At 37.6% G+C, this 26,988-nt stretch overlaps 1 protein-coding gene across 1 annotated transcript in view; it reads left to right on the top strand.

The window, feature by feature from the left end:
• The window catches only part of LOC127638152 (homeodomain-interacting protein kinase 3-like), a 60,360-nt gene that overhangs the window by 5,671 nt on the left and 27,701 nt on the right, over positions 1 to 26,988 (top strand). The window contains 2 exon segments of the mRNA XM_052119550.1: positions 808 to 1,126; positions 1,128 to 2,012. Coding sequence (XP_051975510.1) covers positions 810 to 1,126; positions 1,128 to 2,012 — 1,202 coding nt within the window. The 5' untranslated portion in view covers positions 808 to 809.

Genomic DNA, 26,988 nt, shown 5'->3' with positions numbered 1-26,988 from the left:
CTGGACCACGAAAGTGTGCTCGCTTCCTGATATTACAGCAAAAGTGATATTACTCACTCTACTCAATCATTTTTGACCCAGGAAAAACCTTGACAAAACATCTCCAAAGAATGAGACTCCCAAACAAGTCAAGAAAATGAAGAGGAGCTTGTTATTAAAGTGAAAAATATATAAAGTGGGACATGTAGGTTGTCAAAAGCCAACACAGAGCAGAACATTTTTATTTGTGTCGCATGACAATCACGCTTAATACAAGCAATCTGTTTTACCTCCTCAAATGAAACACGCAAAAGAATAGCATTAAAGCCAAAAGATTCACTCTGCATTAATTTGTTCGTATGTAGATATTTTTGTAATTGTTTATATTTATTGAATATTTATTTTCTGCAAGAAGTGTTTACAATTATCAAAAAATAAGTGTTACAATATGGTTATTTAATATATTAATCAATTTTTAATGATGCACTTTTGAAAATTCTTGGCTGACACCAAAAATTCTGGACACACTGGGCCAAAAACTATTATTTTAATTTAGACTGTGTTTGCAATAATTGAACGTGGTTGACGTAAACAAATCTCAAAACATTTTGTACATCGTTTACGCCTCTCTTGAGCATCATCCCTGTTTCAAGCAAATCGCCCAATCGCATCTTAATACCAGGTGTAAGCGGGGCCTTTGTAATTGAAAAGGTGATTGTATATTTGAATCTCTAATATAATAATGCTTTTTTTATTGTCTCCATGACAATATGAACAGCATCTGTTGCAAACAATGGCTAACAGTTTTTTTCTCTCTAACATTTCTAGGTATGGCCTCACAGGTTACAGTCTGCCCACCATATTTTTATCAACCCCAGACAAGTGCCTTTTGCAGAGCGAAGAAAATCGATCCCAGCAGCTGTGTTTACTATGAAAAGATCCCTCGCACTTATGTGGTCGGTGTGAATCTAGGCATTGCGCACCCTACAGATATTATACCCTTATCACGAATTGAAGCGTTGACTAGTGAGAAACCCTGTGGTGCACAGGCCTTCTCAATACAGAAGGAATACTCTACAGCTCCTCAGGAGCTCCTTGAAAGGGCTTCCTCGCTATACACACAAGTGGCATCTGAGGGTGACCTTCAGTATTTCTTCAGAGCGGATGCAACAGTTGCAGAAGAAAGTGGAGACAGTGGCCAAAACATACAGTAGTAGTTGTAATTCTAGTGCTCCAGGAGGGGCAGGAGACGGCGAGAAGCGAGACAAGAAGAACGGTGGTTTGAATTCGCTTGACGGAATCCAAAAATGTGGGTTTTAATGTGAAGGTGAGGAGTTTGAGAACGGCAAGAGCATCATGCAGATAGTAGAAGAATATTCGACTCTACCTGCCATGTTGCAAACAAATGTCAGCACGACCGCAGTGGCCGTTGCTCCCCCTGAGCAGAATGGAACAGGAAAGGGGACAGGGGATGGCGACTATCAGTTGGTGCAACATGAAGTGTTGTGCTCCATGAAGCACACCTACGAAGTGTTGGATTTCTTGGGGCGAGGTACATTTGGTCAAGTGGTCAAATGTTGGAAAAGGGGCACCAATGAGATCGTGGCAGTGAAAATACTAAAGAACCACCCGTCGTATGCACGGCAGGGCCAGATTGAGGTGAGCATCTTGGCCCAACTAAGTGGGGAGAATGCCGAGGAGCATAACCTGGTGCGGGCTTTTGAGTGCTTCCAGCACAGGAACCACACCTGTCTGGTGTTTGAAATGCTGGAGCAGAACCTGTATGACTTCCTCAAGCAGAACAAGTTCAGTCCTTTGCCGTTGAAAGTGATTAGGCCTGTGCTGCAACAGGTGGGCATGGCGCTGAAGAAGCTCAAGAGCTTGGGCCTGATCCACGCCGATCTTAAACCGGAGAACATTATGCTGGTAGATCCTGCAAGGCAACCGTTCCGTGTGAAAGTGATTGACTTTGGCTCTGCCAGCCACGTCTCCAAAGCTGTGTGTTCAACGTATCTCCAGTCCCGCTACTACAGGTAAGGAGTCTCTTTCTGTGTGTTTTGGTTGCCCAAGGCTCACTACAGATTACAAAAGTCTAGTTTCCATCCACTTTTTGTGGTATTTTTTTTATCAACAAAGTGCAAATGCTTAAAACGTTTCCATTCAAATGGCCTTTTATCGATAAAAATGGTGTGCGTGATGACATGCCTAATAAAAATAAAAAAAACACTTTTTCGCACAAGTTTTGATTTCTTGCAAAAGGGAGCCAAAAGGGAGCTGTTGCCCTTCGGATAGGACTATAATATTGGTCCTCCTGATGTTGGTCATATCGCAGGTTGCCACTGGTTCCGACCTGAAAGTGGATCATCATGGCCCTGTTCAAGCTGGCAACCTGCACCAAGTAGTGGGGGAAACTTTCGGTCCTAATATAAGGACCATTCATCGATGTGTCTGTGCTGTGCGCACAGCTAATACAGAAAAATGTATGCATTATATCAGGGTTTACATATGAAACAATCCTGATATTCAATAGGCTATTTTGAACAATCATCTAATCTATAGCATTGCCATCACAACTGCATTATGTCCCGCATATTTGTCCAACAACTTTTATGACCAACTGAACTTGATTGTCATCAGAAATTAACTTTAGCGTCATAATGAAATTTACATTTTCTGAAGAAGCTCAGCAAGGTAAAGAGGGTTAGATTTTAAATATTTAAAAGTTTTAAAATGTTCTAATTGTTCTAAAAAGTGAACTCAGCATTGGACAAATAGTTCTGATGGTTTATAGTCTTGAAAAAGTGTTGAACATTCTGAGAATGTAATTTAGCTGACTTTTTTCATCTACAGAACAGGGTAAGGCTAATTTAAGTTTGTGTAAAGAAAAGGCAATTATATAGGTCTAAAAATATTATGTTTTTCTTTTGGTAATTAACTTATTTAATGCTTTATTCTTTTGGTAATTTGTTTAATTTAATAAAGGGAATTTTGCCTTGAATTTATTTTTAAAGCTAAACAATAATTTTATAGAATTGTGATGTGTTAGTGTTCCAAAAAAGCACACTGATTATTATCTCCTATTGTGTATTTCTTTTTAATTTAAAACATCTTTGTGAAGTTTTTTGTATTTTGGGCTAATTTCATGACTGCCGTCTATTATTTTGAATTGTGTGGAAAAGAAACTTTAATAAATAAACAGATGGCTACTGTGATTTAAATTTATCGCAATGTGTGGCCATTCATTTGTTCGATCAGTGTGCATTGATCTTCACTTGTCGATGTGCATGATACGAGATATTTGAAGTGTCATGTTTGTAGCAACAGATCTGTGCTATGCCGTTAAGATCGATCCATAATCGCGTACCGGTACAATAAAGTGGCTTTCAAGGATGTAGGCTATACGTTTTCATGATAAAACATAGACTAACTATTGGGGTAAATTTTGTCATGTGGCATATTTTTCAATTAATGCCCATTTTCGAGTTTTGCAACGTTTGAAGTATGTGGTAGAGTTAAACGGAAAAATATTATGTCGACTTGCATTTCCATCAGCTTTATTTTGATGCGCTAAAACTCTTTTCACATTAAAATCCTTGGATGGAAAACTTGTTAATGTCTGTTTAATAATAAATAGTTAAAAATGAGTTAATAATAGTTAAAACTTTTTTTTTGTTTTGGCTGAAATGTTGGCAATGTCTTGGCTAATGTTTTTAAAAACTGTTAAACACTTGTTTATTGTTTGGCAAGTATGAAGATATAATTTGTGGTGTTTAATTTGAGGAAGTTGAACAGAGGAAGGTTTACTTGGACCATATTTCCTTCCAGGACAATTATGTAATGCTGTCTTTTTTTGTTTTGTTTTTTTTTTTTAAAGCAAGCATGCTTTCTTTTTTCTGAGTGTGCCTGTGCTAACCGCACAGAGCTACACCCATACTAACAACATTATGTAACTTGACTGAGCAGTCTTTTCTGTACCCAAAAACACCGGATGCTCAATTTCTGTCCATTGACTGGTTTGGTTGCCTCTTAATGTGCATTCTCTCTAATGGGTTCGGTTCTAACTGTGATGGCTTTGTGGTTGGCAGTTCTTTTGGAAGAATGCAGTTTGCTAAACACACGATTCATGGAAGAACATGGAAAGATGTTTAAAAGAGAACATTTTAAATGTTTGTTTTTCCTTTCCTGTCAAGCATAATTACATAAGTTGTGTCCCAAATGACACACTATGCACTTAGAATGTACACAATGCACTCACCTTATGTAGTCTATGAATTTTTAAAGTTTAGTATCATCCCAAATGGAACACATAATTTTTTTACTACACTGAAGCATTCACCATTTAACAGCTGACGGAAGTAGCGCTTAAAACGCATGCGATGTGTTGCCGCTAGCTTTAGCGTATAAGGTAACCTCAGATTTATCCCTACGCTTGCATCGCAAACAGCGTACATTTTCACAGCGTGGGGTGATGGTAAAGCATTCAACTCACATTTGTAAGGTGCTGTCTCCACATGTGTTTAGCTAGTTGCTACATTCTCCATTGTTTACAATTGTTTTGTCAGACCAGCATCACAGCCAGGTAACTCCGCCCCTTCCGCTACGTTAGGCAAGCTGCGAGCACAACATTCCACACTGTTTTGACGGTTCAAGAAGTGCATCATCCAGGTACTCATAGTACACTACTTTTTGTTGCATTTTCAGTGTTAATGTTCCACTTGCACTACTTAAACTACAAGATGAACAGTGCTTCTAAATCCTGTCCTGGAATGCCAATAACGCTACACATTTTGGAAGTCTCCCTTAAATAATTTGTTCAAATAAAGGAAACGCAACGTGTAAGAGTGCAGAAGTGTATAGGTATAGTTTTTTGTTTTTACCCCAGAATATTTTATAAACTTGGAGTGCTTTACTGTGCCTTCCTTTAAGGCAGCTATATAAATGAGTTTAGAACATTGTGATATTGTAATGGGTATTACATTGTGTCTTTGTCATCTTGCTCGGTTTGTGGTGAAGCTATCAGTGAACAAGATAAAGAGGAACTAGGCGCTTGCTTAAATAGGGCTTTTGAACTTTTTGTACTTTGGTACTGCCTTGCATTGCCACAGTTTAATGCCTGCAACTGTTTGCACTCACGTTCCATGCAGGTGGCACATGCGAATGTCTGCTTTGCATGGCAATAAACTGAAATGAGATGCTTTGAGGGATGAGTTTGTTAGTAATGCTGTTTTTGTCTGAACAGCTCAAAGAAGTGTGAATTTTTTTTTTATAGAAGTTCACGAAGAACCGTCATTTATTCTAAGTGTTTTTCATGGTTTTGAATGACTTTTTTTATTTATTTTTATAATGTCACTGTCATCTCACTTTTACATATTGTTTGAGTTAAATAAGAACTGAGTAATTCCAGTGAACAGCATGTACTTGAGTAATTATATTAAGTGTTTTTTAATAGCAAGTTGTTATTGCTGTTGCAAGACATATTTGTTACATTAAAATTGTAAAATAAATGTAAAAAATTATTTTTTAACCTCGTATCTTTGTTGTGGTGGTTGTTTCATAAACCAACCTTTTGCATGCTCATGTTCACTTTACGAGAATAAAGCCATATTTACACTGCAAAGGTGGCAGAGAAGCTGCATCTGAAGTGGCATTTTAGGTATATTTGCACTAGAGCCTGACCGATATTGGATTTTTGAGGCCGATATCGGCAAATTCACAGATTACCGAAATGGTGGCCTATATAGTTAATTTGAGCTGGAATGAAAATAGACCTGTGGATTGTTCACAAATTTTGCACTGACATGACTATAAAAAGGTACTCTGAAGGCTGCTTTCTTAAACAAATATTGTTATCAAAGTATATTTTACATTATATTGTACATTTTCAACACTGGAAAAAGTATAATATTTCCCTTCTGGAGTGGAAGTATAAAGTAGTAGAAAATGCCATGGTAATACTCAAGTTCAAGTTCCTCTTAATTGTACAAAAGTACAGTTTTCTTGCTTAACAAAACATTTTGAAACATTATCACAATATTTCGCTGTTAATAACAAAACAGTCAGAAACAATAACTCCTGGTTCGCTGATGCCGAGTCAAGAGATAAACAGCGGCAGTGGTGTTACAATGTATTTCGGTGGAAAACCAGACTTTTAAGTATTGTATTTTGTAAATTCAAAGACTGGAATTGTTCGGTTGAAGGGGGTACCAAACTGCGAATCCTGAACTGCGAATGTAGCGTGAAATCAACAGACACAATCCACCTCCGCACCGTTGTCTGCTGAGCTGCAAAAAGATGCTCTGATGCTTGCCTTGCAATCTGCTACATTACTGACTGCACTGACAATCTATAGCCTTCTAACATGGCAAACAGATGTGATAAACATCTAAATCAAATCACTTTGTCACACTACCATGTACACAAGTGCAACAGTAGGTGAAAGTCTTGTGTGCAGTTCCGAACAACATAGCAGTCATGACAGTGATGAGACACATACCAATTACAATAAACAACATATTTACACAACACAATTTACATATCAAATGTACACATACTTGCACGACACAATAATAATATACAATGTACAGTAAACTATACACACAATATAGAATAAACGTACAATAAAGAAAATAAAGAGTATATAAATAAACAGTGGCATGGTTGTCAGGGACAGGGTTAACGTTGTATTAGTTGAATGACGGAATCATTGTTTATTAACTGTCCAGTATGTATTTCACCAACTAGTTAGCAACTTACCGAGAAGACACCACTTAACTCTGCATCGCTTGACTCCGACCTGTCTGCAGAACCACCGTCAGCTCTGTAAACAATAGAGTCGGAGCACGCTCTGCAGGACAAACTACGCTATGACACCAATTCTAAATCGCCCAGGCATTGTTTTCTGCGTTATGTGTTCTGATATCTGTGCATATATCGGAAAACATATACGCCGATATGATATATTTATGTGAAAGGCTAATATCAGCTGATAATATCAGGCACTAATTTGCACAGACAATTTAATGCTGCTCCGAGTTGGAATAAATGTATTTATACAGCAATTACAGTTTCATGAATCATGTGGTAACACTGTACAAAAAGGTTACATTTGTTAATATTATTTAACAACATAACATGAACTAACAATGAGCAATACTTTTACGCATTTATTAATGCTGGGTAATGTTAATTTCAACATATAGTAATACATTTTTTAACTCAATTTGTATATGTAAACATTATTTAATGCAATGTGAACTAACAATGTACAATTTAATTACCAACTAGCATTCACAAAGATTAATACATGCTGTAAAAACAAATATTGTTAATTGATAGTTAGTGATACCTAATGCATTAAAAACTCTTAACTAATGAAACCTTATTGTAAAGTGTTACCAATAATGTTGAGATTCATGTTTTAAATATAAAATTCTGAATATAGGAATATGAAATTAATAGAAATATTAGTTATTGGTTTTACCCAAAATAATCAAGATTCTCTATCATCAACTAATTAAGGCTGCTCTGATGCCAAATTTTATTTAGCCTTCACAGAACTAATTTAGTCTGGCTTTTATACGGCATTACGTATTTATTCAGAATTGTGAGAAGACACAGAAGACTTAACTAGATTGTGTAAAGATGCCTTAAGTGGACAAATATGCTGATTGCTCTCCTCTGAAAAGTTTTATTTTTTGGAAAAGTGGGGAGAATAATAAGGCTGTGTGTGAGCTTCGGTTATCTGTTGGTCTCTTTTTTTGTTGTCATAATCGACGTTGTAAGAATCCATAGCTTGTTTCCTGCACTGATCTGGCTTGCCTAAATTTAGGGTGGATCTCCTTGTTTTCATAGTCAGCATGGTATGTGAGGTTGTCATGGCACGTATTTATTTTTCGTACTGGAGTAGACTGTATTGCACATGTGCTCAGGAAGGGAATTTAAGAAGGCGTTGTCAAATGTGCTGTTTTGTTTTTTTTGTTTTTGTTTTTTCTTTCCCTACACCTATTTAAAAATGGCACCAGTGTGTTTGTGTCATGGTTAAGGGCCATTGTTTTTATTAAAAACATGCGCCCTATAGGTGTACACACACATAGTTGAAGTCACAAGTTTACATACACCTTAGCCAAATACATTTAAACTCAGTTTTTCACAATTCCTGACATTTAATCATAGAAAACATTCCCTGTCTTAGGATCACTACTTTATTTTAAAAATATTAAATGTCAGAATAATAGTAGAGAGAATTATTATTATTTATTTCAGCTTTTATTATTTTCATTACATTCCCAGTAGGTCTGAAGTTTACATGCACTTTGTTCGTATTTGGTAGCATTGCCTTTAAATGGTTCAACTTGGGTCAAACATTTTGTGTAGCCTTCCTCAAGCTTCTCACAATAAGTTGCTGGAATTTTGGCCCATTCCTCCAAACAGAACTGGTGTAACTGAGTCAGGTTTGTAGGCCTCCTTGCTTGCACACAGTTTTTCATTTCTGGCCACACATTTTCTATCGTAATGTGGCCAGGGCTTTATGAAGGCCACTTCAATACCTTCAATGACTTTGTTGTCCTTAAGCCATTTTGCCACAACTTTGGAGGTGTGCTTGGTGTTATTGTTTATTTGGAAGAACCATTTGCGACAGAGCTTGACTCAAACTCCCTGGCTGATGTCTTGAGATGTTGCTTAAATATATTTCCTTCATGATGCCATCTATTTTGTGAAGTGTACCAGTCCCTCCTGCAGCAAAGCAATCGATGTTGTAAGAATCCATAGCTTTTTTTCTTGCACAGATCTGGCTTGCCTAAATTTAGGGTGGATCTCCTTGTTTTCAATTTAGAATTACTGTTAATTTTGCTGCTACATTGTCCAGTATACTAGTTAATAATAAAGTGTTTCTTAATAAGCTATATATTTATATTGAAATAAAGTGTAGTTAGAGGTTTGTGCTTCTATACATATTAAAGAGTACACCCAATTAGTTCCACACAATAATGTAAAGATTTTCGAAACTGAAAAAGAACACTGGTGTTGGATTGGTATCGGCCGATACTGAGATTTCCGATATCGGATCGGAAGAGAAAATGTGGTATTGGTGCATCCCTAGAGGCAGTTGAGATTTGTCCTTCGCTACCCAGATTGACGCACGTCACTACACCACCACGAGGATTTGGAGCGTATTGGGCATGCCAAATTGGGAGAAAACGAGAGAAAAAAAAAGTTTTAATGACTTAAACCTAAGTGTATGTACATTTCTGATTATATATTAGAACTAATATATATATATATATATATATATATATATATATATATATATATATATATATATATATATATATATATATGTGTGTGTTTTAGATTTAGATAATTTTACATTAATTTTAAATGCTCTATTTCAGTCAGGCTATTAGTTAAATGTACAAATTAAGCAACTTTAGGATGTAATGTCTCATTTCCATCCTACTTAATAAACTTTTCGTAAAGGCTAACAAACACAAAGGAACATTTATATAAATTTGTTTGTTTCGACTTCCAATAATCACATGATTTTGAGTTTGTGACTGGGTGATGTTGCTGAAAATGATTTTATGTCTTAGTAGCTGTAGAAGTTGTCCCTAGCTGTAATACTAGTACCATAGTGGCCCCTTGTCAGGATAACTACGTTGACCAATTAATAATTCACTGTGTTGCTGAGGTCAGTGTGCATTGGGTTCCAGGTAAAGTGAGGTACCTGCTTAAGTTTCAGGTTTCTACACAATTGGGTCATTAGGTGCCATGTTTTTTTCCTCTTCTTATTATTTTATGTTCTGCTGAGGTTACTCGTCGTGACGTTTCCTTGACACTAGAGGTCGTCCGATTAATCGGCCGATTTTTTTTTTTTTTTTTTTGCATTTTTAACATAATCAGCATCGGCCAATATCCAAGTATATCAAGCCGATTATTAGGCAGGTGCATCTGTGGGCAGCCTAGTGTTGTTGTGGAACACGTGTTCGATGCACGCTGCCCCTAGAGTCATTTTCCAGCAGAGTGAGCAGACCTCGAAGGAAGGAGCTTGGAGAAGTTCCTTGGAGAAAACAGTAAGGATTAAATTTGTATAACTCCTTTATATTTAATTAAAAACTTTTGATATATTACTGCCAACTTCAAGAAAAACGCGACAAACATGATGGGCGACATGACGTTCGGCTGCTTTGGATATTGATAGCGTCGTTGAAGTTGCATTATCACAGCAGAAGGGTTGCTATCATGTCACAATAAGGTAAGCAAGAATTTTGCAATTACTGACAGTGAATCTGAGACTTTTATTTGTTCTGTTTGTGTGTCTTATATTTGAGAGGGTTGTCACTCAATGCAGAGAAACAAGTAATAAAAAAAGATACCACGCACTATAGGCTATTGAAGGACTGGCTTTGGTAAGCTCGGACGTTATCGGTTCTGCTGTCGGTACTGGAGAAATTAAGAAAATACATTTATTATTGCTATAAAGAGAAAGTTATTTTATCTCGCCAGCCATTTCTATGTATAATAATATGAAACCATTTGACTGTGATGCAATTTGGCTATTCAGAGAGAGAGAGCACGAGCACAAAACGAGCCCTGCTTAATGAGTGACAGAACTAAACATTCAAACGTAGCCTGGTTTAGATCTGCGATATTAGTCTGATTTTATTTTAGATTTCGCCTTCTAAAGATTATAAATTGAATATTTATACATAAGCCGCATTCTGTCTAGCACAACTTCCTTCCCTTCACAGCGGAGCACTGACATTTCTCCCTAAAACTCAAACTTAACGTCAGAATCAGAACGATCGGTGATTGTTGTAAAATGCAGTCTAGCTACTGTTGCTAAATTGCGGGACGCGTTTAATAATAAAAAGACCGCAAGAGATACCGTTCCCAAGGCGGCACGCGCTCCGAAACAGACAGCAACGAGACAAGCAAAGTATAGGCTACTTTGGGTTTCATGTGTGCATCTAAACGATCAACTATACACAAAAATATGTCAAAACGACCGGCTTGGAGATTCACTTAAACACAGTTTATGTCTTAAATGGACGTAATTATGGAAATAGTGTGCATCAGGAGCCTATTAGATCTGAACTCGGTCTTAAATGGGAAGCAGTCTAATAAACATGCTGACGATTGAGCCATTACTGCGAATCCATCAACAAAAGGCAAAGAGAAAATCACTTACAGCTCTTGAATGAATAACTTCTGCATTAATCTATCTATGATAAACTATGCAGTGTTATTTTACAATTGATTACTTTATTAGATTTCTTTTTAGACCACACCTGAGCAGTAATGTTAGTAAACTTTCCTGAAATTAAATCACTGTGCCTATATAACGTTTATATTTGTGTAATTGTTTATCTTTTGTTTATCTATTGTTTATCTTTGTTTAATATATATATATATATATATATATATATATATCAAAAAGAACCGTTAAGAATACCGTTAAAGTACCAGATCTATAAGCGGTAAGAGTAGTAATACCATTAAAACCTTAACGATACCCATCCCTAGTTATGCCTGTGCTTCTCTTGGATGTTCTGAATATTAGATTACGTGTCTGGATTGCTTTGTTTATTTAATATATTTGTTATACATTATTTATGCAATATGTTTTTACATTATACATTTTTAATTTAAGTGTACAAGTGCAGATTCATCAAGTGTTCAATAAATGTATTTGTTGAGAAATTTTGTCTATCTTAAGTAATTATTTGTGTTACATTTTATTTTTCAAATAAAAGGTTCAAATCAAGAGGTTAAAAACAAGCACATATCGGCCAAAATAAATCTGCAGCATTAATCGGCCATTGGTCGACCCGGTTTTCAAAAGATCGGCATCGGCCTGAAAAAACCCATATCGGTCGACCTCTACTTGACACCCATGATTTCTTCATGGATTTGTTTTCTGTGACTCAGAAGTAGTTTGAAGTGCAGTAGTAGATATTTATACTGACACTTCAATCTTCTTAAAGTCTACCATGTCTTATCAAATGACCCAAATCCTTCTGTTCATAATAAAAAATCCTCTTGGACAAATGAATAGGCGAGACATTAGAACCACGTCATGTTAATGCCAGAGGAGGTTTGGAACTGCAGTTATTGAGTCAGCAGAGAGTTGGCGACTTTAAAGCACTATGCGCCTCATCAGTCGGCGACGCCGCTCTGTAACTTTACGTGGTCTGCCACTTCGTGCCTGAGTTGCTGTGGTTCCTAAACACTTCCACTTTGCAATAATACCACTTACAGTTGATCGTGGAATACCTAGGAGGAAAGAAATTTCACGAACTGACTTGTTGCAACGGTGGCATCCTATTACAGTACCACGCTCTTAATACATTGAGCTTTTTAGAATGACCCATTATTTCGCAAATGTTTGTAAATGCAGACTGAATGGCTAGGTACTTGATTTTGTATACCTGTGGCAATGGGACTGAATGAAACACCTGAATTCAATGAGTAAGTGGTGTGGCCCAATACTTTTGTCCATATAGTGTATATACATATAAATGTCTTGTCAAAGTTGTAAAATTGGATATGCTGTAACTTTACACAGAAAAGGTTAAGTGATTTGATATCACTAAAATCAAGTTAACACATTGTTTGCATCTGTGGCAAAGTTTTTGAAGTGGTATTTCAATGTTTATGGATTGGCCTCATTCACATAAAGAGGAAGTGACTTCCTGTAACCCATATATTTGCCTTTTTATTTTTTTTATTTTTTCTATCGACATAATGCCACAAATGCTGTCGATTTTAACGAATATTGACTTGCATAACTTATACTTAACTACTACTTAATCTAACTTTACCTATTGACAGTGTTAATACATCGATTCCATGCATATTTCAGGGAAATCCACACAGCGGCTTAAATTTCAAACAGCCCTCAAATGATTGCTTTAACTTGACCACTGATGGAGTAGTCTAGGGGTGGGCGATATCTCGATATTTAAAATATATCGAGATATTTTTTAAACACAATATGAATTTTGACATATCATATATATCGATATATTGTTTATATTCAATTCTGATTTCGCCACTTTGCTCGTTTGCTTTCTCTGTGCTGTGCTCGCTCCCGCCTCCGCTTGCCCCCGCCTCCTTGCTTTTGCTCCTCCTCCCTTCGCGTGTTGTCTCATTCAACATGGCGTCGCCTGCAACCAGCCCGGAGGCAGAACTCGTCTCAAAAAAAAGGACAACTGGCTCCATTATATGGAGATACTTCGGTTTTAAGGCGTCGGATGAACAGCAGACAGATGTCTACTGCCGTGAATTTCTAAAGTTGGTGCCAACCAAAGCTTCTAGCAAACTTGTTTTTTGGCTATTTGTTGATGGCTACAACAGAGTTAATGCAAAGATGAGCTTGAGTTGTTTTATTTTTGAATGAAAAGGCAATATGTATTTCTTCCTTTATTTTACAGTTAAATTATTATTATTTATGTAATCAGGGATTTTTTTTTCTTAAATGTCGCAGAAGCACTTTGTTCTTATATATGCACTGCCTACCTTGAGTTGAGTTGTTTCATTTTTGAATGAAACGGCAATATGTATTTCTTCCTTTATTTTACAGTTAAATAATAAGAAGCACTTTGTTCTTACGTGAACTGCCTGCTACCTCTTTGCACTTTAATAAAAGAAGACTGTGGTATTTGGCATATTTGTTTTTGGGGGGTTATTTTTCCTGTAAAGATATCGAGATGTATATCGTATATCGAGATATATTTTTTGCTCCATATCGCCCAGCCCTAGAGTAGTCTATTCTTTGTTACGTTTGTTTAATTTTGTAGTGTTGCAACATTTTTTGATTGTGCTTAATGAGTGAGCTGAGACCAGCTTCCCTAATAAGTTCAGGGTTTTGAAACAGGCTACTTAACCACCCAAAGTATATGGTATTTGAACATTGGAAACGGTGTTAAAACTCCAAGAAAAATGATACACAGGCCTGTTGCATAACAATCCGCTTGCAAGGCTGAGTGATGGGACCCAAGTCTTGCTGGCCTGAATGGATTGTGTGTGCTGTTTAAATAACCAGTGGTTTGTGCTTGAGTCTTGTACCATACAGTCAGGAAGATTTCTCCCACTGTGCGTTTTCAAGGTCCTTGGTTTTGCTGATTTAGATTTCAGAATGCTAATTTTCCTTTTGGTACCGGTTTTTTTTTTTTTTTTTTCAGAGCTGCCACTTAACATTAGCATTTATTTTATGTTAGCTTAAATTTTATGTTTGTAATTGAAACCTTTCTAGGTTAAACAGTAACATTATATCATGTGGTGTGCTGCTCTGCAGTCTATTTTAGGCTCAGAAAAGTGAAAAACAAATTGGCTTTATTTTAAAATGCTAATTTTACACTACAGTATATCATATATGTGCAGGCGCACCCATAGGAACCAAATTACAGGTTTTGCCACCAGCTCATAATAAGCATTGTGCAACACTTCTATTTTTCCTTTTCCCTTTTGGGACATTAAGTTCAAAGTCTTAACATGGTGCCCTCTCTGATGTTGCTTTAGTATGTGCTTTTAAAGTCTATTTTGGCTGTAGAAAGATACCTTGACATAGTTCATAATTAAAGTGGCATAGCCATGCTTGAAGCCTCCTGCATGCATAAACTGTAAACCAGGGCTGCCCTCTGATAGTCGACCAAATGTTAGTCGATGAGAAGAGCCTTGGTCGAAGTTTTGATTGGTCGGTTGGTCGCAGGAGAAAAAAAAAAAAAACTCAGCAGGAAACTGACGCACACCCGTATTACCTCTGGTTGGACACTAGGTGGTACTATGGGGTAATTTTCGTTAAGCAGGGTTAGTGTTAAGCCTACACAATAAAGCAAGACACCTTGATTTCAAACTTTGAACTTAATTTTATATTTATTTTAACTAAAAGTTCAAATGAAACTGGAAAAAACAAGTGCATTTAAAATGCGTGGTGTTCATCAGTGCATTCTCTACTGGTTGGGAATTTCATTGTCCTGGAAAAAACATCATGTGTGTGAATAAATTTGTTTTGTTCCCACCTTCAGGAATGGGCTGTGGCGACTCAGGAGAAATGCCTAAAACTTGTTGAGAACTACAACAAACTACCAAAGGCTGTTATCAAGCAAAAGGGATACACTATTGACTTAACATCAGAGGGCTAATAATTTTGACCTGTAGATTTCTTTTATTGGTTATAATTTTGTTTTCTATTTGTATTATAAACACACTAAGTTGCCTAAATAAACCGTTATGTTTAGAAATGCTATGTTGAAAAAATTCTTTGCTCCATTTTAACAGCACTTAGGAATTATTTGAAAAATAACTAAATATTTCATAGGGGGCTAATAATTTTGTCTTCAACTGTGTGTGTGTGTGTGTGCGTGCGTGCGTGTAATAAAATTAATATAATAAATGTGCGACTATCGACTAATGGCTCAAATTAGCGTCTACTAGGAAAATCTTTGGTCGGGGTCAGCCAGTAAACAAGATATAATGGTTCACAAATAATGTCCAAACTATTTAGCTGAATGCAACCACCTGCACAACATTTAAAAGCATGTCTCAGTAAGCCAGTCTACCATCCCTAGTAGCTGTGGTCATGATGTTATTTTCCATAAATCTAAATTACTTGTGTATTTCTATGTATAATAAATCTTGAGCAAGACCCTCGTTCATCAGTAGCTTGAGGAATGACCACGAGTGTCAGTGTCTGCTTTCTGTCAGTGGGTTTTAGATCATATGAATGCCTGGACACTATTTGGAGCAGGCTCTCTTCAGATGAAGAAGACTTAATTGGCCAGATTCCTGTGCTAATGAGCAGCCTGAAGGGTTGGTGATATGATTCACTTAACAAGAGAGTACACACCTTTTTGTTTGTGTAGGCAAGGCTTTTTGATGCAGCCACCATGCATTGCAAATTCCTTGTGGCTTTAGTGTGATGGTCTGGCATCATTGACTGCAACCCTCACAAGGCTTAGAATGCAATTTGACCTCTGAACAGATGGTAGTCGCTGAACCCTAAAATAACAGTTTTAAACAGTGGCACCATACAGGCTAAGTGTTTTCAGTAGAGATGCACCGATTGCAATTTTCTTGGCCGATTTCCGATTTTTTGCAAGTGTGACCTGCCGAAACCGATTTTGTCCGATTTCGATTTTCTTTCTAAGAACTATTATTGACCGCATATACAAACAAAATCTACCTTTCTTCAATGCAACATTTTATTTTCATAATAAAATTAATTATTAAACATTACAATTTCCCCCAAACTGCACTAAGTTTACAGGATCTTCTCTCACTTAACTCTCAAAATAAAGTGCTCTGTGACTGGTAAGAGGTAGAAATAACAATTAACTGCAAATGAGTTGCTTTATATAACAGATGTCATTTTCCACTATTTTTATAAATGGACCTTTTCTCTTTATTACTCTTCTAACAAAGTAATTCCAAAGATCTAAAAAACTGAAGTGTCCAATACGCTCAACTTACATTAGCTGTACAAATATCAGTTGTAAAACTGAGCACTGCTTCGGGAACGGCTTGTAACTTCATACTTGTCAACACTCCCGTTTTTCCCGGGAGTCTCCAGTTTTGTTATTTCTCCCAAAAAAAACTCCCGTAATTTGTATGGCCCAAACCACGTTATATGAATAATCACATCAATATATTATTCCAAGGTGGTCCAGTTGCCAGATCTTGAATGAAACGCATCCTACTCACACAATCGACACATCGTACAAATTAAAAATCATTTGTGACCTCAACCTGGCAACCAAAACCCATTTGCGCTGTTGATATCTGCGCAGGTAGTAGACGTGGGATGTTAAATCAAGCATCACTGGTAGATGGGAGGAGAAGAATCAGCTGGTGCTCTGGTGAAAAAAACAAAATATACATGTACATTTAACAACCGCTGGATGGAAGAATTTAATTTCATATCCCGAAGCCATATCGACAATGCACACACCTTTTGCAATGTGTGGCACACTGATTTTAATATCGGCACGGTGGGAAAATTTACGTTACTCAGCACATTAAATCACAACGGCACAATTTGTATAGTATTTAGGCAGCCTCTGCCATCCAGCACCCCACTTCCCCTCTCCCGGATTTGTGTACCCAAATGTTGACAGATAACAGGCTGCATGTGTAACATGACACGAGATTAAACAACTCTGGCAACGCGACGTGGGAAAATAACCACCTACTCTGTAGCGATTAAATTTGTCAGATTTCTGAACCCTCTGTCCTCAACTATGGAGAACGGCTGGTCATCCAGGACCATGAATTCCATAATGTTCCACATAATTGCTTTGGTCTTTTCGCTGTTCATACCAAGGAATGATAGGAGAGGCTGCTGACTTGTGACTTTCTCTGAGCTCTGGTTAGCTTTAGCCGCTTTCACTTTTTTAGCTTCTTTTTTAAAATGGGCATTTTCAGCTGGGTGATGGTGTTTTAAATTTCGGTTTAGGTTTGTTGTTCCCAAAGTTATTGTGGTGGTTCCCCCGCGGTTTACTTTGCCCTTACAATTATTACACATTTCGAACTTTATGTATTCTTCACAGTGAAGATCTTCCACGCCAATGACATGTTTACATGCCGCTGTGACGTTATTGCCTGCACCGCTGGCAACAAAACTGACCGGCTTGGAATCGGAAAGACGTGAGGCTGACCGACCGGTCACCGGTCCGGGCCGAGCGTGTGGAAAATTGGCTTATTCCGGTCCCTGGCCGGTCGATCGGCGCATCTCTAGTTTTCAGCCTCTGTCTTCATTCTGGTTGTAAAGGAGACCATCATGGTGGGTTCTTGAAGTTAAGTCTCTTTCACATGACTTGTGGCAGAGCTTCAGCACAGCTCTCAGTACAAGCGTCATGTGCTGCTTTGGCCTTTACAATGTTAAGCATTGGAGATAGTATCATGGAAGCACTATTTTATGAATCCAAACTTAACACTGACTTTCTGCCATGCATTGCTTTTTCTTTGAATGTCATGACATGCCTTTGTGACATAAAACTTTATTTTAATTTTTGCACTAAATCAGTTGTTTTATTTTTCAACGTAGTTATGTCATTCAAATTGGCTGTGCTTCAAATCAGTGCCAAACGGGATCAAAGTTGAAGATGAACCCTTACTCTCGCATCACATTGCCTGACCTGGGTGTAATGCTGTTGCTAGTGCTCCAGAAAGTTTAATGCATTGTGCCACATTGACACGGATCATGTGAAAGAGCCTTTTTAAGTCAGGATCAAGAAGATTCTGTGGTGGCTGTCAGCTGTGTTTTAGCTGCAAACCTGCAAGCAGTGTCTGTGGTTGCAATTGAGCCTGTTTCAATACAAAAAGTTGGTACAGTATGAAAAATGCGAGAGGAAAAAAAAACAAAACTTAAGTGATTTGTAAATTATATTCATCCTTTAAGTGAAAACACTACAATTACACAAGATGTTTTCGTTGTTTATTTATATGCAGTAATGTAAAATCAGATGATGGCAACACACTTCAAAAAAGTTGAGACCGGGGCAAATTAAGACCAATAACAATTTGATGAGTTTGAAACACAAGGCAGTGTGAAAAAGATGTTAAACAGGTGAGACAATCGTGTCATAGTATATAAGGAGCCTTCAAAAACAGCCTTGTCCTACAAGAGCAAGGATTAATCGAGATTTGTCAATTTGCCAATAGATTCTTCAGCAAATAATCCAGCACTTTGAAACCAATGTTTCCCAAAGACAAATTGGAAGAATTTTGGGCATTTCTCACTCGCTACAGTGCACAATATACTTAAGATTCAAGGGATCTGGTCAAATCTCTGCGTAATGGGCAAGACAAAAACCACTTCTGAATGTGTGTGATCTCTTTTCCCTCAGACATCACTGTATTAAACATTCATCTGTAATGGATATCACGAACATGGGCTTGGGATTACTTTTAGTACATTTTTGTTAGTCAGCACTATTCGCCGTTTTTGAAAAACAGCCATCGTGTTCTCAGGGCCAAAGAGGAGAAGGGCCATCCAAGCTGTTATCAGCATCAGGTCCAAAAGCCAGTGTCTGGGTAACACATTAATGCAGAAAGATGTGTCAAATTTTGTAGCAGCATATTCTGCCATCCAACACTTATTTTCCAGGGAAGTCCGTGAATTTTTAGCAGGACAACTTCAAACCACATACTGGCCGAATAAGCAGAGAGTGCGGGTGCTAGATTGGCCTGCCTGCAGTCCTCCTGACCATCTCCAATTGAGATTGTGTGGTGCATTATGAAGCACACAGTACGGCAACGAATACCCTGTACAATTGTGTAGTTGAAGACCTGCATAATGAATGAATAAGGGAAAATTCCACTTTTTAAACTGAACAAACTTGTGTCTTCAGTGCCTAAATGCTTAAGTGTTATAAGAAATGGTGATGTTTCACAGTGGTAAACACTTGACTGTCCCAACTTTTTTGGAGCGTGTTGGCGATTATCTGATTTGAAATTACTGTTCATTTTCAACAAAATAAAAACAGTTTTTGTTGTATTCAAAATTATGACACATTCTGTCGTTTGAGCTTATCTTATTTTGAACGCGGAACATTCCTTGAACATTCCTTTTAAGAGATTGTGTTGGGGGCCTGGGGAGCTCGGCGAGTAAAGATGCTGATTACCACCCTTGAGTAGCGAGTCACTTGGGGTAACCTCCTTCTGGTTACTAAAATGTATTTCCTGCTCTCCTGGGGTGCATGGTGAGTTGTGTGTGGATGCCGTGGAGAATAGTGTGAAGCCTCCACATGCTAGGTGTCTCCATGGTAACAAGCTCAAGTCATGTGATAAGATGCACGGATTGATGTCTCGGACATGGAGGCAACTGAGATTCGTCCTCTGCCACCCGGATTGAGGTGAGTCTACACCAACACGAGGACTTTGAATGCATTGGGAATTGGGCATTCCAAATAGAAAAAATAGTTGGTGTTGAATTTTGCTACACATTCAGGGTTTAGATATGTATATCATTTGATTTAATGCAGCCTTAGTAGTCCCATTCCTCAACCTGATCTTCTCAAGAACATCTAAATCAAATCAATTCATCATAGTATAGCTGTTCATGCCATTTCTTCCTGGGATCATTAGGCCTTTTATAGAGTATTGATTTTCAGGTTGGACTAATGTACATTGGTTCCTTCGTGGCTGGCTAGACTGTCTGCATTTCTTGCCATTTATGATAGGAGCCGAAATGTAGTATTGAAAGGCTTTGGTTATTGCTATGGTGTCTCTGTCTCATAACACCCCATGCAAACACTTTTGGCTCAGTAAAGCTTGGAAAAACCAAGGTAAGTGGTGGCTGTAAAACGCTTTGTTACACTGCAAAATATTATTATTTTGCTTAGCTACGGTTTTCGCTGAACTTTACTTTCACTCGTTCTCGTCCAACTTAAAGAATGGTGATCTATTTCGCCATGACCTCAGGAATGCCTGGCTTACATAAACATTTTTGATTAGGACTGTAAACCCTTAACTTCGTTCTGGAAATGGCAGTGACCACCAGGTCCAACAGAATGATATGTTCTAGAACATGTGTATTATATGCTCTGCTTCTAGAACTGCGGGGCGGTGCCTGAGCCAGGAGTCAGCTATTACTGGTATGCTCTACCCTTTGGGCATTATGTCTTTTGCACATTCATCAAGTGAGCAGCACCGAAGCAGTACATCAGGCAAATTTAGTTGCAAACAATGCTTCTGATTTTACACCTGCAATGTTTTTGCAGCAGAAACAGCTGTGCTTTATACAGAATATAAAGTTATTAAATGGTTATCAGGAGTGTTCAACTGACAAGCATTACAAACTTGATCATCATGAACTCTTATTTACATGATGCTGGTTGTATCTAATGCAGACTTGTAGAATTATTTCATGTAGCGACAGCCAAAGCATTAAGCTTTGCTCATTTCAAACGTCACCATTCAGTGGAATGGGAATGGGGAGGAGGATGATGAGCCTTTGAATGTTATTTTGCACAGCAGAGGAAGGTTTGATCAAAGTTTGGCCAGATTACTTTTAATAATGTAGCTTAATAATATAGTCATAAGTAATTATGTACAAACATTGAATAGTGATATCTCTTTGCCAAAACTTTAAGTTTTAAATATTTTCCTTTCAAAAAGGACAAACATCCAAACATATGTGCTAAGTTACCATCTGCACCAACAGCTGAGGTAACTGCATCCCACGCTTGATAATTAATCCTTATAAAAAGTAGAGTGGATATAAAAAGTCTACAGACCCCTGTTAAAATGCCAGGTATTTGTGATGTAAAAGAATGAGACAAAGATAAATCATGTCAGAACTTTTTCCACTTTTAATGTGACCTATAATGTGAACAATTCAATTGAAAAACAAACTGAAATCTTCGTGGGGGGAAAATGAAAAACCATAACCTGGTTGCTTAAGTTTGAACACCCTCTTATAACTGGGGATGTGGCTGTGTTCAGAATTAACCAATCACATTCAATGTTAAATAGAAGTTATTACAAACCTGCCATCATTTCACGTGACTCTGATTAATCACAAATAAAGTTCAGCTATTCTAGTAGGATTTTCCTGACATTTTCTTAGTTGCTTCTCAGAGCAAAAGCCATGGTCTGCAGAGAGCTTCCAAAGCATCAGAGGGATCTCATTGTTGAAAGATATCAGTCAGGAGAAGGGTACAAAAGAATTTCCAAAGCATTAGATATCCCATGGAACACAGTGAAGACAGTCATCATCAAGTGGAGAAAATATGGCACAACAGATATTACCAAGAACTGGACGTCCCTCCAACATTTATGAAAAGACGAGAAGAAAATGTGTCAGGGAGGCTTCCAAGAGGCCTACTGCAGGAATTTCTGGCAAGTACTGGCTGTGTGCTACGTGTGACAACAATCTCCCATATTCTTCATATGAATGGGCTATGGGGTAGGGTGGCAAGACGGAAGCCTTTTCTTACAAAGAAAAACATCCAAGCCCGGCTGAAGTTTGCAAAAACAAACATCAAGTCTCCCAAAAGCACGTGGGAATATGTGTTTATGGTCTGATGAAACCAAGGTTGAACTTTTTGGCCATAATTCCAAAAGGTATTTTTGGTGCTAAAGCAACACAGCACATCACATCACCCAAAGAACACCATACCCACAGTGAAGCATGGTGGTGGCAGCATCATGTTTTGGGGCTGTTTTTCTTCAGCTGGAACGTTAGAAAGCCTTAGTCAGGGTGTAGGGAATTATGAACAGTTCCAAATACCAGGCAATTTTGGCAGAAAACCTTCAGGTGTCCGTTAGAAAGCTGAAGATGAAGAGGAAGTTCACCTTTCAGCACGACAACGACCCAAAGCACACATCCAAATTCAGAAAAGCATGGCTTCACCAGAAGAAGATTCAAGTTTTGGAATGGCCCAGCCAGAGCCCAGACCTGAAACCACTTGAACATCTGTGGGGTGATCTGAATAGGGCTGTGCACAGGAGATGTCCTCGCAATCTGACAGATTTGGAGGGCTTTGGCAAAGAAGAGTGGGCGAATATTGCCACGTCAAGATGTGCCATGCTAATAGACTCCTACCCAAAAAGACTGAGTACTGTAATAAAATCAAAAGGTGCTTCAACAAAGTATTAGTTTAAGCATATGCACACTTATGCAACCAGGTTATTGTGAGTTTTAAAATGTTTATTTTTCCCCCTCAAAGATTTCAGTTTGTTTTTCAATTGAATTGTTCACGTTATAGGTCACATTAAAGGTGGAAAAAGTTCTAACATTATCTTTGTCTCATTCTTTTACATCACAAGAACCTGGCATTTTAACAGGGGTGTGTAGACTTTTTATATCCACTGTAAGTAGAGGGTCATAGAGCACATTGTTTCTCCACAATGAATCTTGTTATTCATCATCAATACAAGACTGAGGTTAGTTCTGAATTCACAACCACATGGGGTGTCACATGCATTTGTTTACCACAGCTTTTAGCTCTTGTCTATTTATATGGGTATTGTTATTAAGACAGCAGACCTGGTCTCTGTTTAATAGTATGTAATATGTTGTTATTTTGTTTAAGCCTATTAGTTGTACTTAAACAGAAGTACTGTTTTATCATTTAAAATTTAAGTATACAATTAAATTGTAATTTTTCATAATGTTCATAAACCATGAACCGTCACTTTAAATCAGCATGAGCAGCGCTGCAAAAATAAATGAGACTCTGCCGCATTGCTTCTGTTTTGAAAAATCTAACTTGCTGACATGGGCGGCAAAAAAGAATATGGGCTTTTTTTGCTCTGCTTCGGTATGCAATGTGCAACAGGCATTTGCTGTGCAAAACTAGGACAGCGGAGAACAACATTAGAATCAGAATCTGCTTTATTGCCAAGGATGCTTGCACATACAAGGAATTTAAGATTAGACACTAACTGTGTTTTGACTAAAATTGGGAGTTAAAATTGAGCTGCATTCCATGTAGAAACAACTAACAGGAATGCAATGTTGACAGTATATCAAGGCATTTTTTTAAAATATTTTTATGTTTTGAAGATGTGTTGTGTGAATTGCTAAGCAAATAACAGGTGTTGTCTTGAAACAGGTGTTAAAGTGCACTTGTGTGTTTGATAGATTTGCTGTCGATAAACCCCTTTTGTGTTACTGTGCATGAGAGAATGATTGCCTCGATCAGTTATTAAAAACCTTTCTCCGATGAACCTAAACCTTTGAATTCCATTCCAATCCCCACACTACAGGATGTCATAAGATGCATTCTGGTATTCAACCCAAAATTCCTTTTCAGATTTTTTATATTGTGAGTGTTCTAGAGGTATTCCTCTATGCCAGGGGTATGGTTGTCATGATGCTTTAATCATACCTCATGATACTATACCAGCTAAAGTATCACTAAACCAAGTAGTATCACGATACTACACAATAGTGTGTTAATTCTAAATACAGTTTGTCATGGCAAAGGGGGTTCTTAGAAATTACACTTGTTGCTCTGGAAGTGGTGAAAATAAATGATGGATGAAGGCTCAAATGGACTTTCTTGTTACCTTATTCATTCTTAGTCAGATAAAAAAAAAATTCTGTGCATCAACTTTAAACTTTTCTTTATTTCTGTGATTATTTGAATGTTGGTAAAAATAAAGATATTGTAACGTTGAAAAGACTGTTTTGAGCAGCTGTTTCATTATTGTAACCACTTCGGCCCGGTCTCCTGGTAAACAGCAGCAAGAATGCAGATTACACACCAGTTTGATTGTATGCCTCAGGGACATGATCTAGTCAGAAGTGCAAATTTAGCAAAGATAGAGCCACCATGCATTAGTTATTGGAAAATAAAATTAAATGAGTGCAAATCTGTAAATGTTAAGATAAAGCATTTTTTAATTAATAAAGTGGCACCAACCCATGTGTATTCTGCAGAGGCACTGGGATGTGTACCAAGGTGTTTAGTAAGGTTGCTGGTGTTTCCGCTTTTGGCTTGAAATCTCTGTTGGCATTCACGGCAGATGGGTTTTTCCCGTTCTCATCAGCCAAATTTCAAATCTCACCTCTGCATGAGCATCTCCTTTCCTCCTCGTTTCCAGACTCGTCAACTTGCTCCACACATGCAGTGGTGAAAATATCAGAGAATCGAGGCGATTGGGTCTGGTGTGTGTGTGTTAAAGCAGTGTTTCTCAGCTAGTGGGTCACAGGTCTATTGTGTCGTGGACAGCAGGGAAAGAACAAATACCATGGTTCTCCCATTGAAGATATTTCAGCGGCCACCCAAGTGACAGCCTATTTAGGACTTCCGAGGCAGACTTAATGATAATCTCACAATCAGCTAAAGGCATCTGCACTTTCACATGAGTGTAACGGAACGAGCTTGCGATCATGATCTGCTCTTCTGGGCAACAACCAAGCTTCCCTTGATATTGCGGAGTGCAGACCTCAAAACTGATGTGACCAATTTCAGCACTAGTGAGACTTTTGTAGTTTAAATTGTTACAAAGTCAAGTCGAACCTCTCAAACAGTAGGCAGCACTGAGGAGGAAAAGAGCAACACTGCGCTATGTGCAAATGTTTTTTTTTTTTCTTTATACTACATCACCTTTACAAAATTGTTTCACGATTTTATATTTACTTATATTTTGACAAAATGTTAGTGTCATATGAAATAATCTAAAGGTAGAATCTATTATTTTATATCAACAGTGGCAGATTTCCTTCCCAGCAATTTTTCAGACAATAAATTGCATGGTGTTTTTATAGCAGTATAGCTATGAAATGACATAAGGAATGCTAATTTTTGGAAATAGTTGGACTAATTGTACATTTCCAAGTTGGAAGGAATAGTACTTTGTAAAACAACATCTCTTTAAAACTGGGCAAGGATAGTGACATTGGGGCTCTTGAGACAAAGCCTCAATGTTTGGGATTTTAGTGGGGTTTGGGATCTTCTACCAAAAGATGAAAATATTTAAACAAGTTCATCAACTGTGAGAGCACTTTGTTATAATTTTAAATAAGCTAAAATCAACCGTTCAATTTGAAGCTGAATGACAACAGTCCAGTATTTGTGTTTGAATATTTTTAGATACTCAATAGACATAGGAGGCCTTGTGACTATTAAATAATATATTGTTTTGGGGGTTATGGGGTATCCCTTGAGAGAAAATGTTGAAAATGTAAAAGTCTGAATTTTTATATTTTCCTTAAAATGAAAATCTACCAACAACAATCAATGTACAGCACAATAGTGAAGCCTAATAATAATATTAGCTAAAGTTAAATAGGCCAAAAAATGTCAGACTATCAAATAATGGAAATTATCTCATGACAACTCCACTATGCTACTAGAAAAATAAAATGTTTGGATGTTTTTCCTTGCCATTTATACAAGAGATGATCATTGATTAATTTTCGCAAAATTCATCTGTTTGTGAAAGGCTCGAAACATGAAAAAACTTTATATTTTAAAGGGGCTCTGGAAGCACATTTCCTGTCACAAACTTGGTTTAGCTAACTGTCAGATTCATTTTAGACACATAAAGTTGAATTCACTTCATTTCTTGTTTTCTGCTGTGTGTTTTATGAAAGATGCCAGTATCCATCTATATTGCTGCTCACTGTATTTCTCTGCTACGGTCTTCTGTCGTTAAAATAACCGTGTCTTCAGCTCTGCGCGCAAAAGTGTATAAATGAAGCGTGTTCTGGACCTAAACCTAATTGGTGACTGCTGCTCTGTGCAAAGGGACCTGTGGCTTTCATGGAATAGTTTTGGATGGATTGAAGGGGGAAGTCTGAATAGCTGCTCCCTGCAGTAGGAGATTAGATAAAATGTATTTGGGTGGGATTTGTTTACAGAGAGCTCTCTGACTGGATGTTGAGCAGGGGGGAGGAAAAACCCAGTGACCCAAAGTTTTCTCTCTCCCTCTTGTTTTCGGTTCTACACAAGACCCTTGTTAATGAAAGGCTTTAACATTCTCTTGGTCCTGGCAGGCATGTGTAGGTCATCTGCTATTGTACGTGTTCATATTCTGCCCTCTCTTGAGTGTGTGCCAAAGAAAGTCTAATCTCTGTTACTATATGTCCTCTGTGGTTTTGTGTGCAACACAAGAACTTTAAACCCAGTGTTAGGCTGCAGTAATCTGCTGGTGGTGGGTTTCTGAAACTCCCAAACCCACACACTGAGTGTGTTTGCATGCACTTTAAAAGTTTGATTTTAGTCAGACTAAAGCAGTAATGCATCTTTTTAAAATGTCATGTAAACTCTTTAGTCCGACTCAAAATCGAACAGAAAGACCTAGATAATGTGTTGCATACTGTATGGCATCATGGATAACAAGCTACTCACCTTTCAGCTATAGTCACCTTGTCTGAATATAATTTGCCCAAATTGTTTGGTAACATTTTCTACATTTACCTAATTAAAATGATTTGAAAGGATTTCTTTAACCTTTACACAAAGCTTTAAATACAACAAAAGAATCATGTGGATTCCGTTCATAGATCGAGACAGAAAACATGATATACAAAACATAAAACCACCTGCCTTCTAT

Source organism: Xyrauchen texanus, chromosome 46 (assembly GCF_025860055.1).
Source record: "Xyrauchen texanus isolate HMW12.3.18 chromosome 46, RBS_HiC_50CHRs, whole genome shotgun sequence".
Lineage (NCBI taxonomy): Eukaryota > Metazoa > Chordata > Actinopteri > Cypriniformes > Catostomidae > Xyrauchen > Xyrauchen texanus.
Note: the sequence above shows the minus strand (reverse complement) of the source record. Positions and strands in the feature narration are given on the sequence as shown.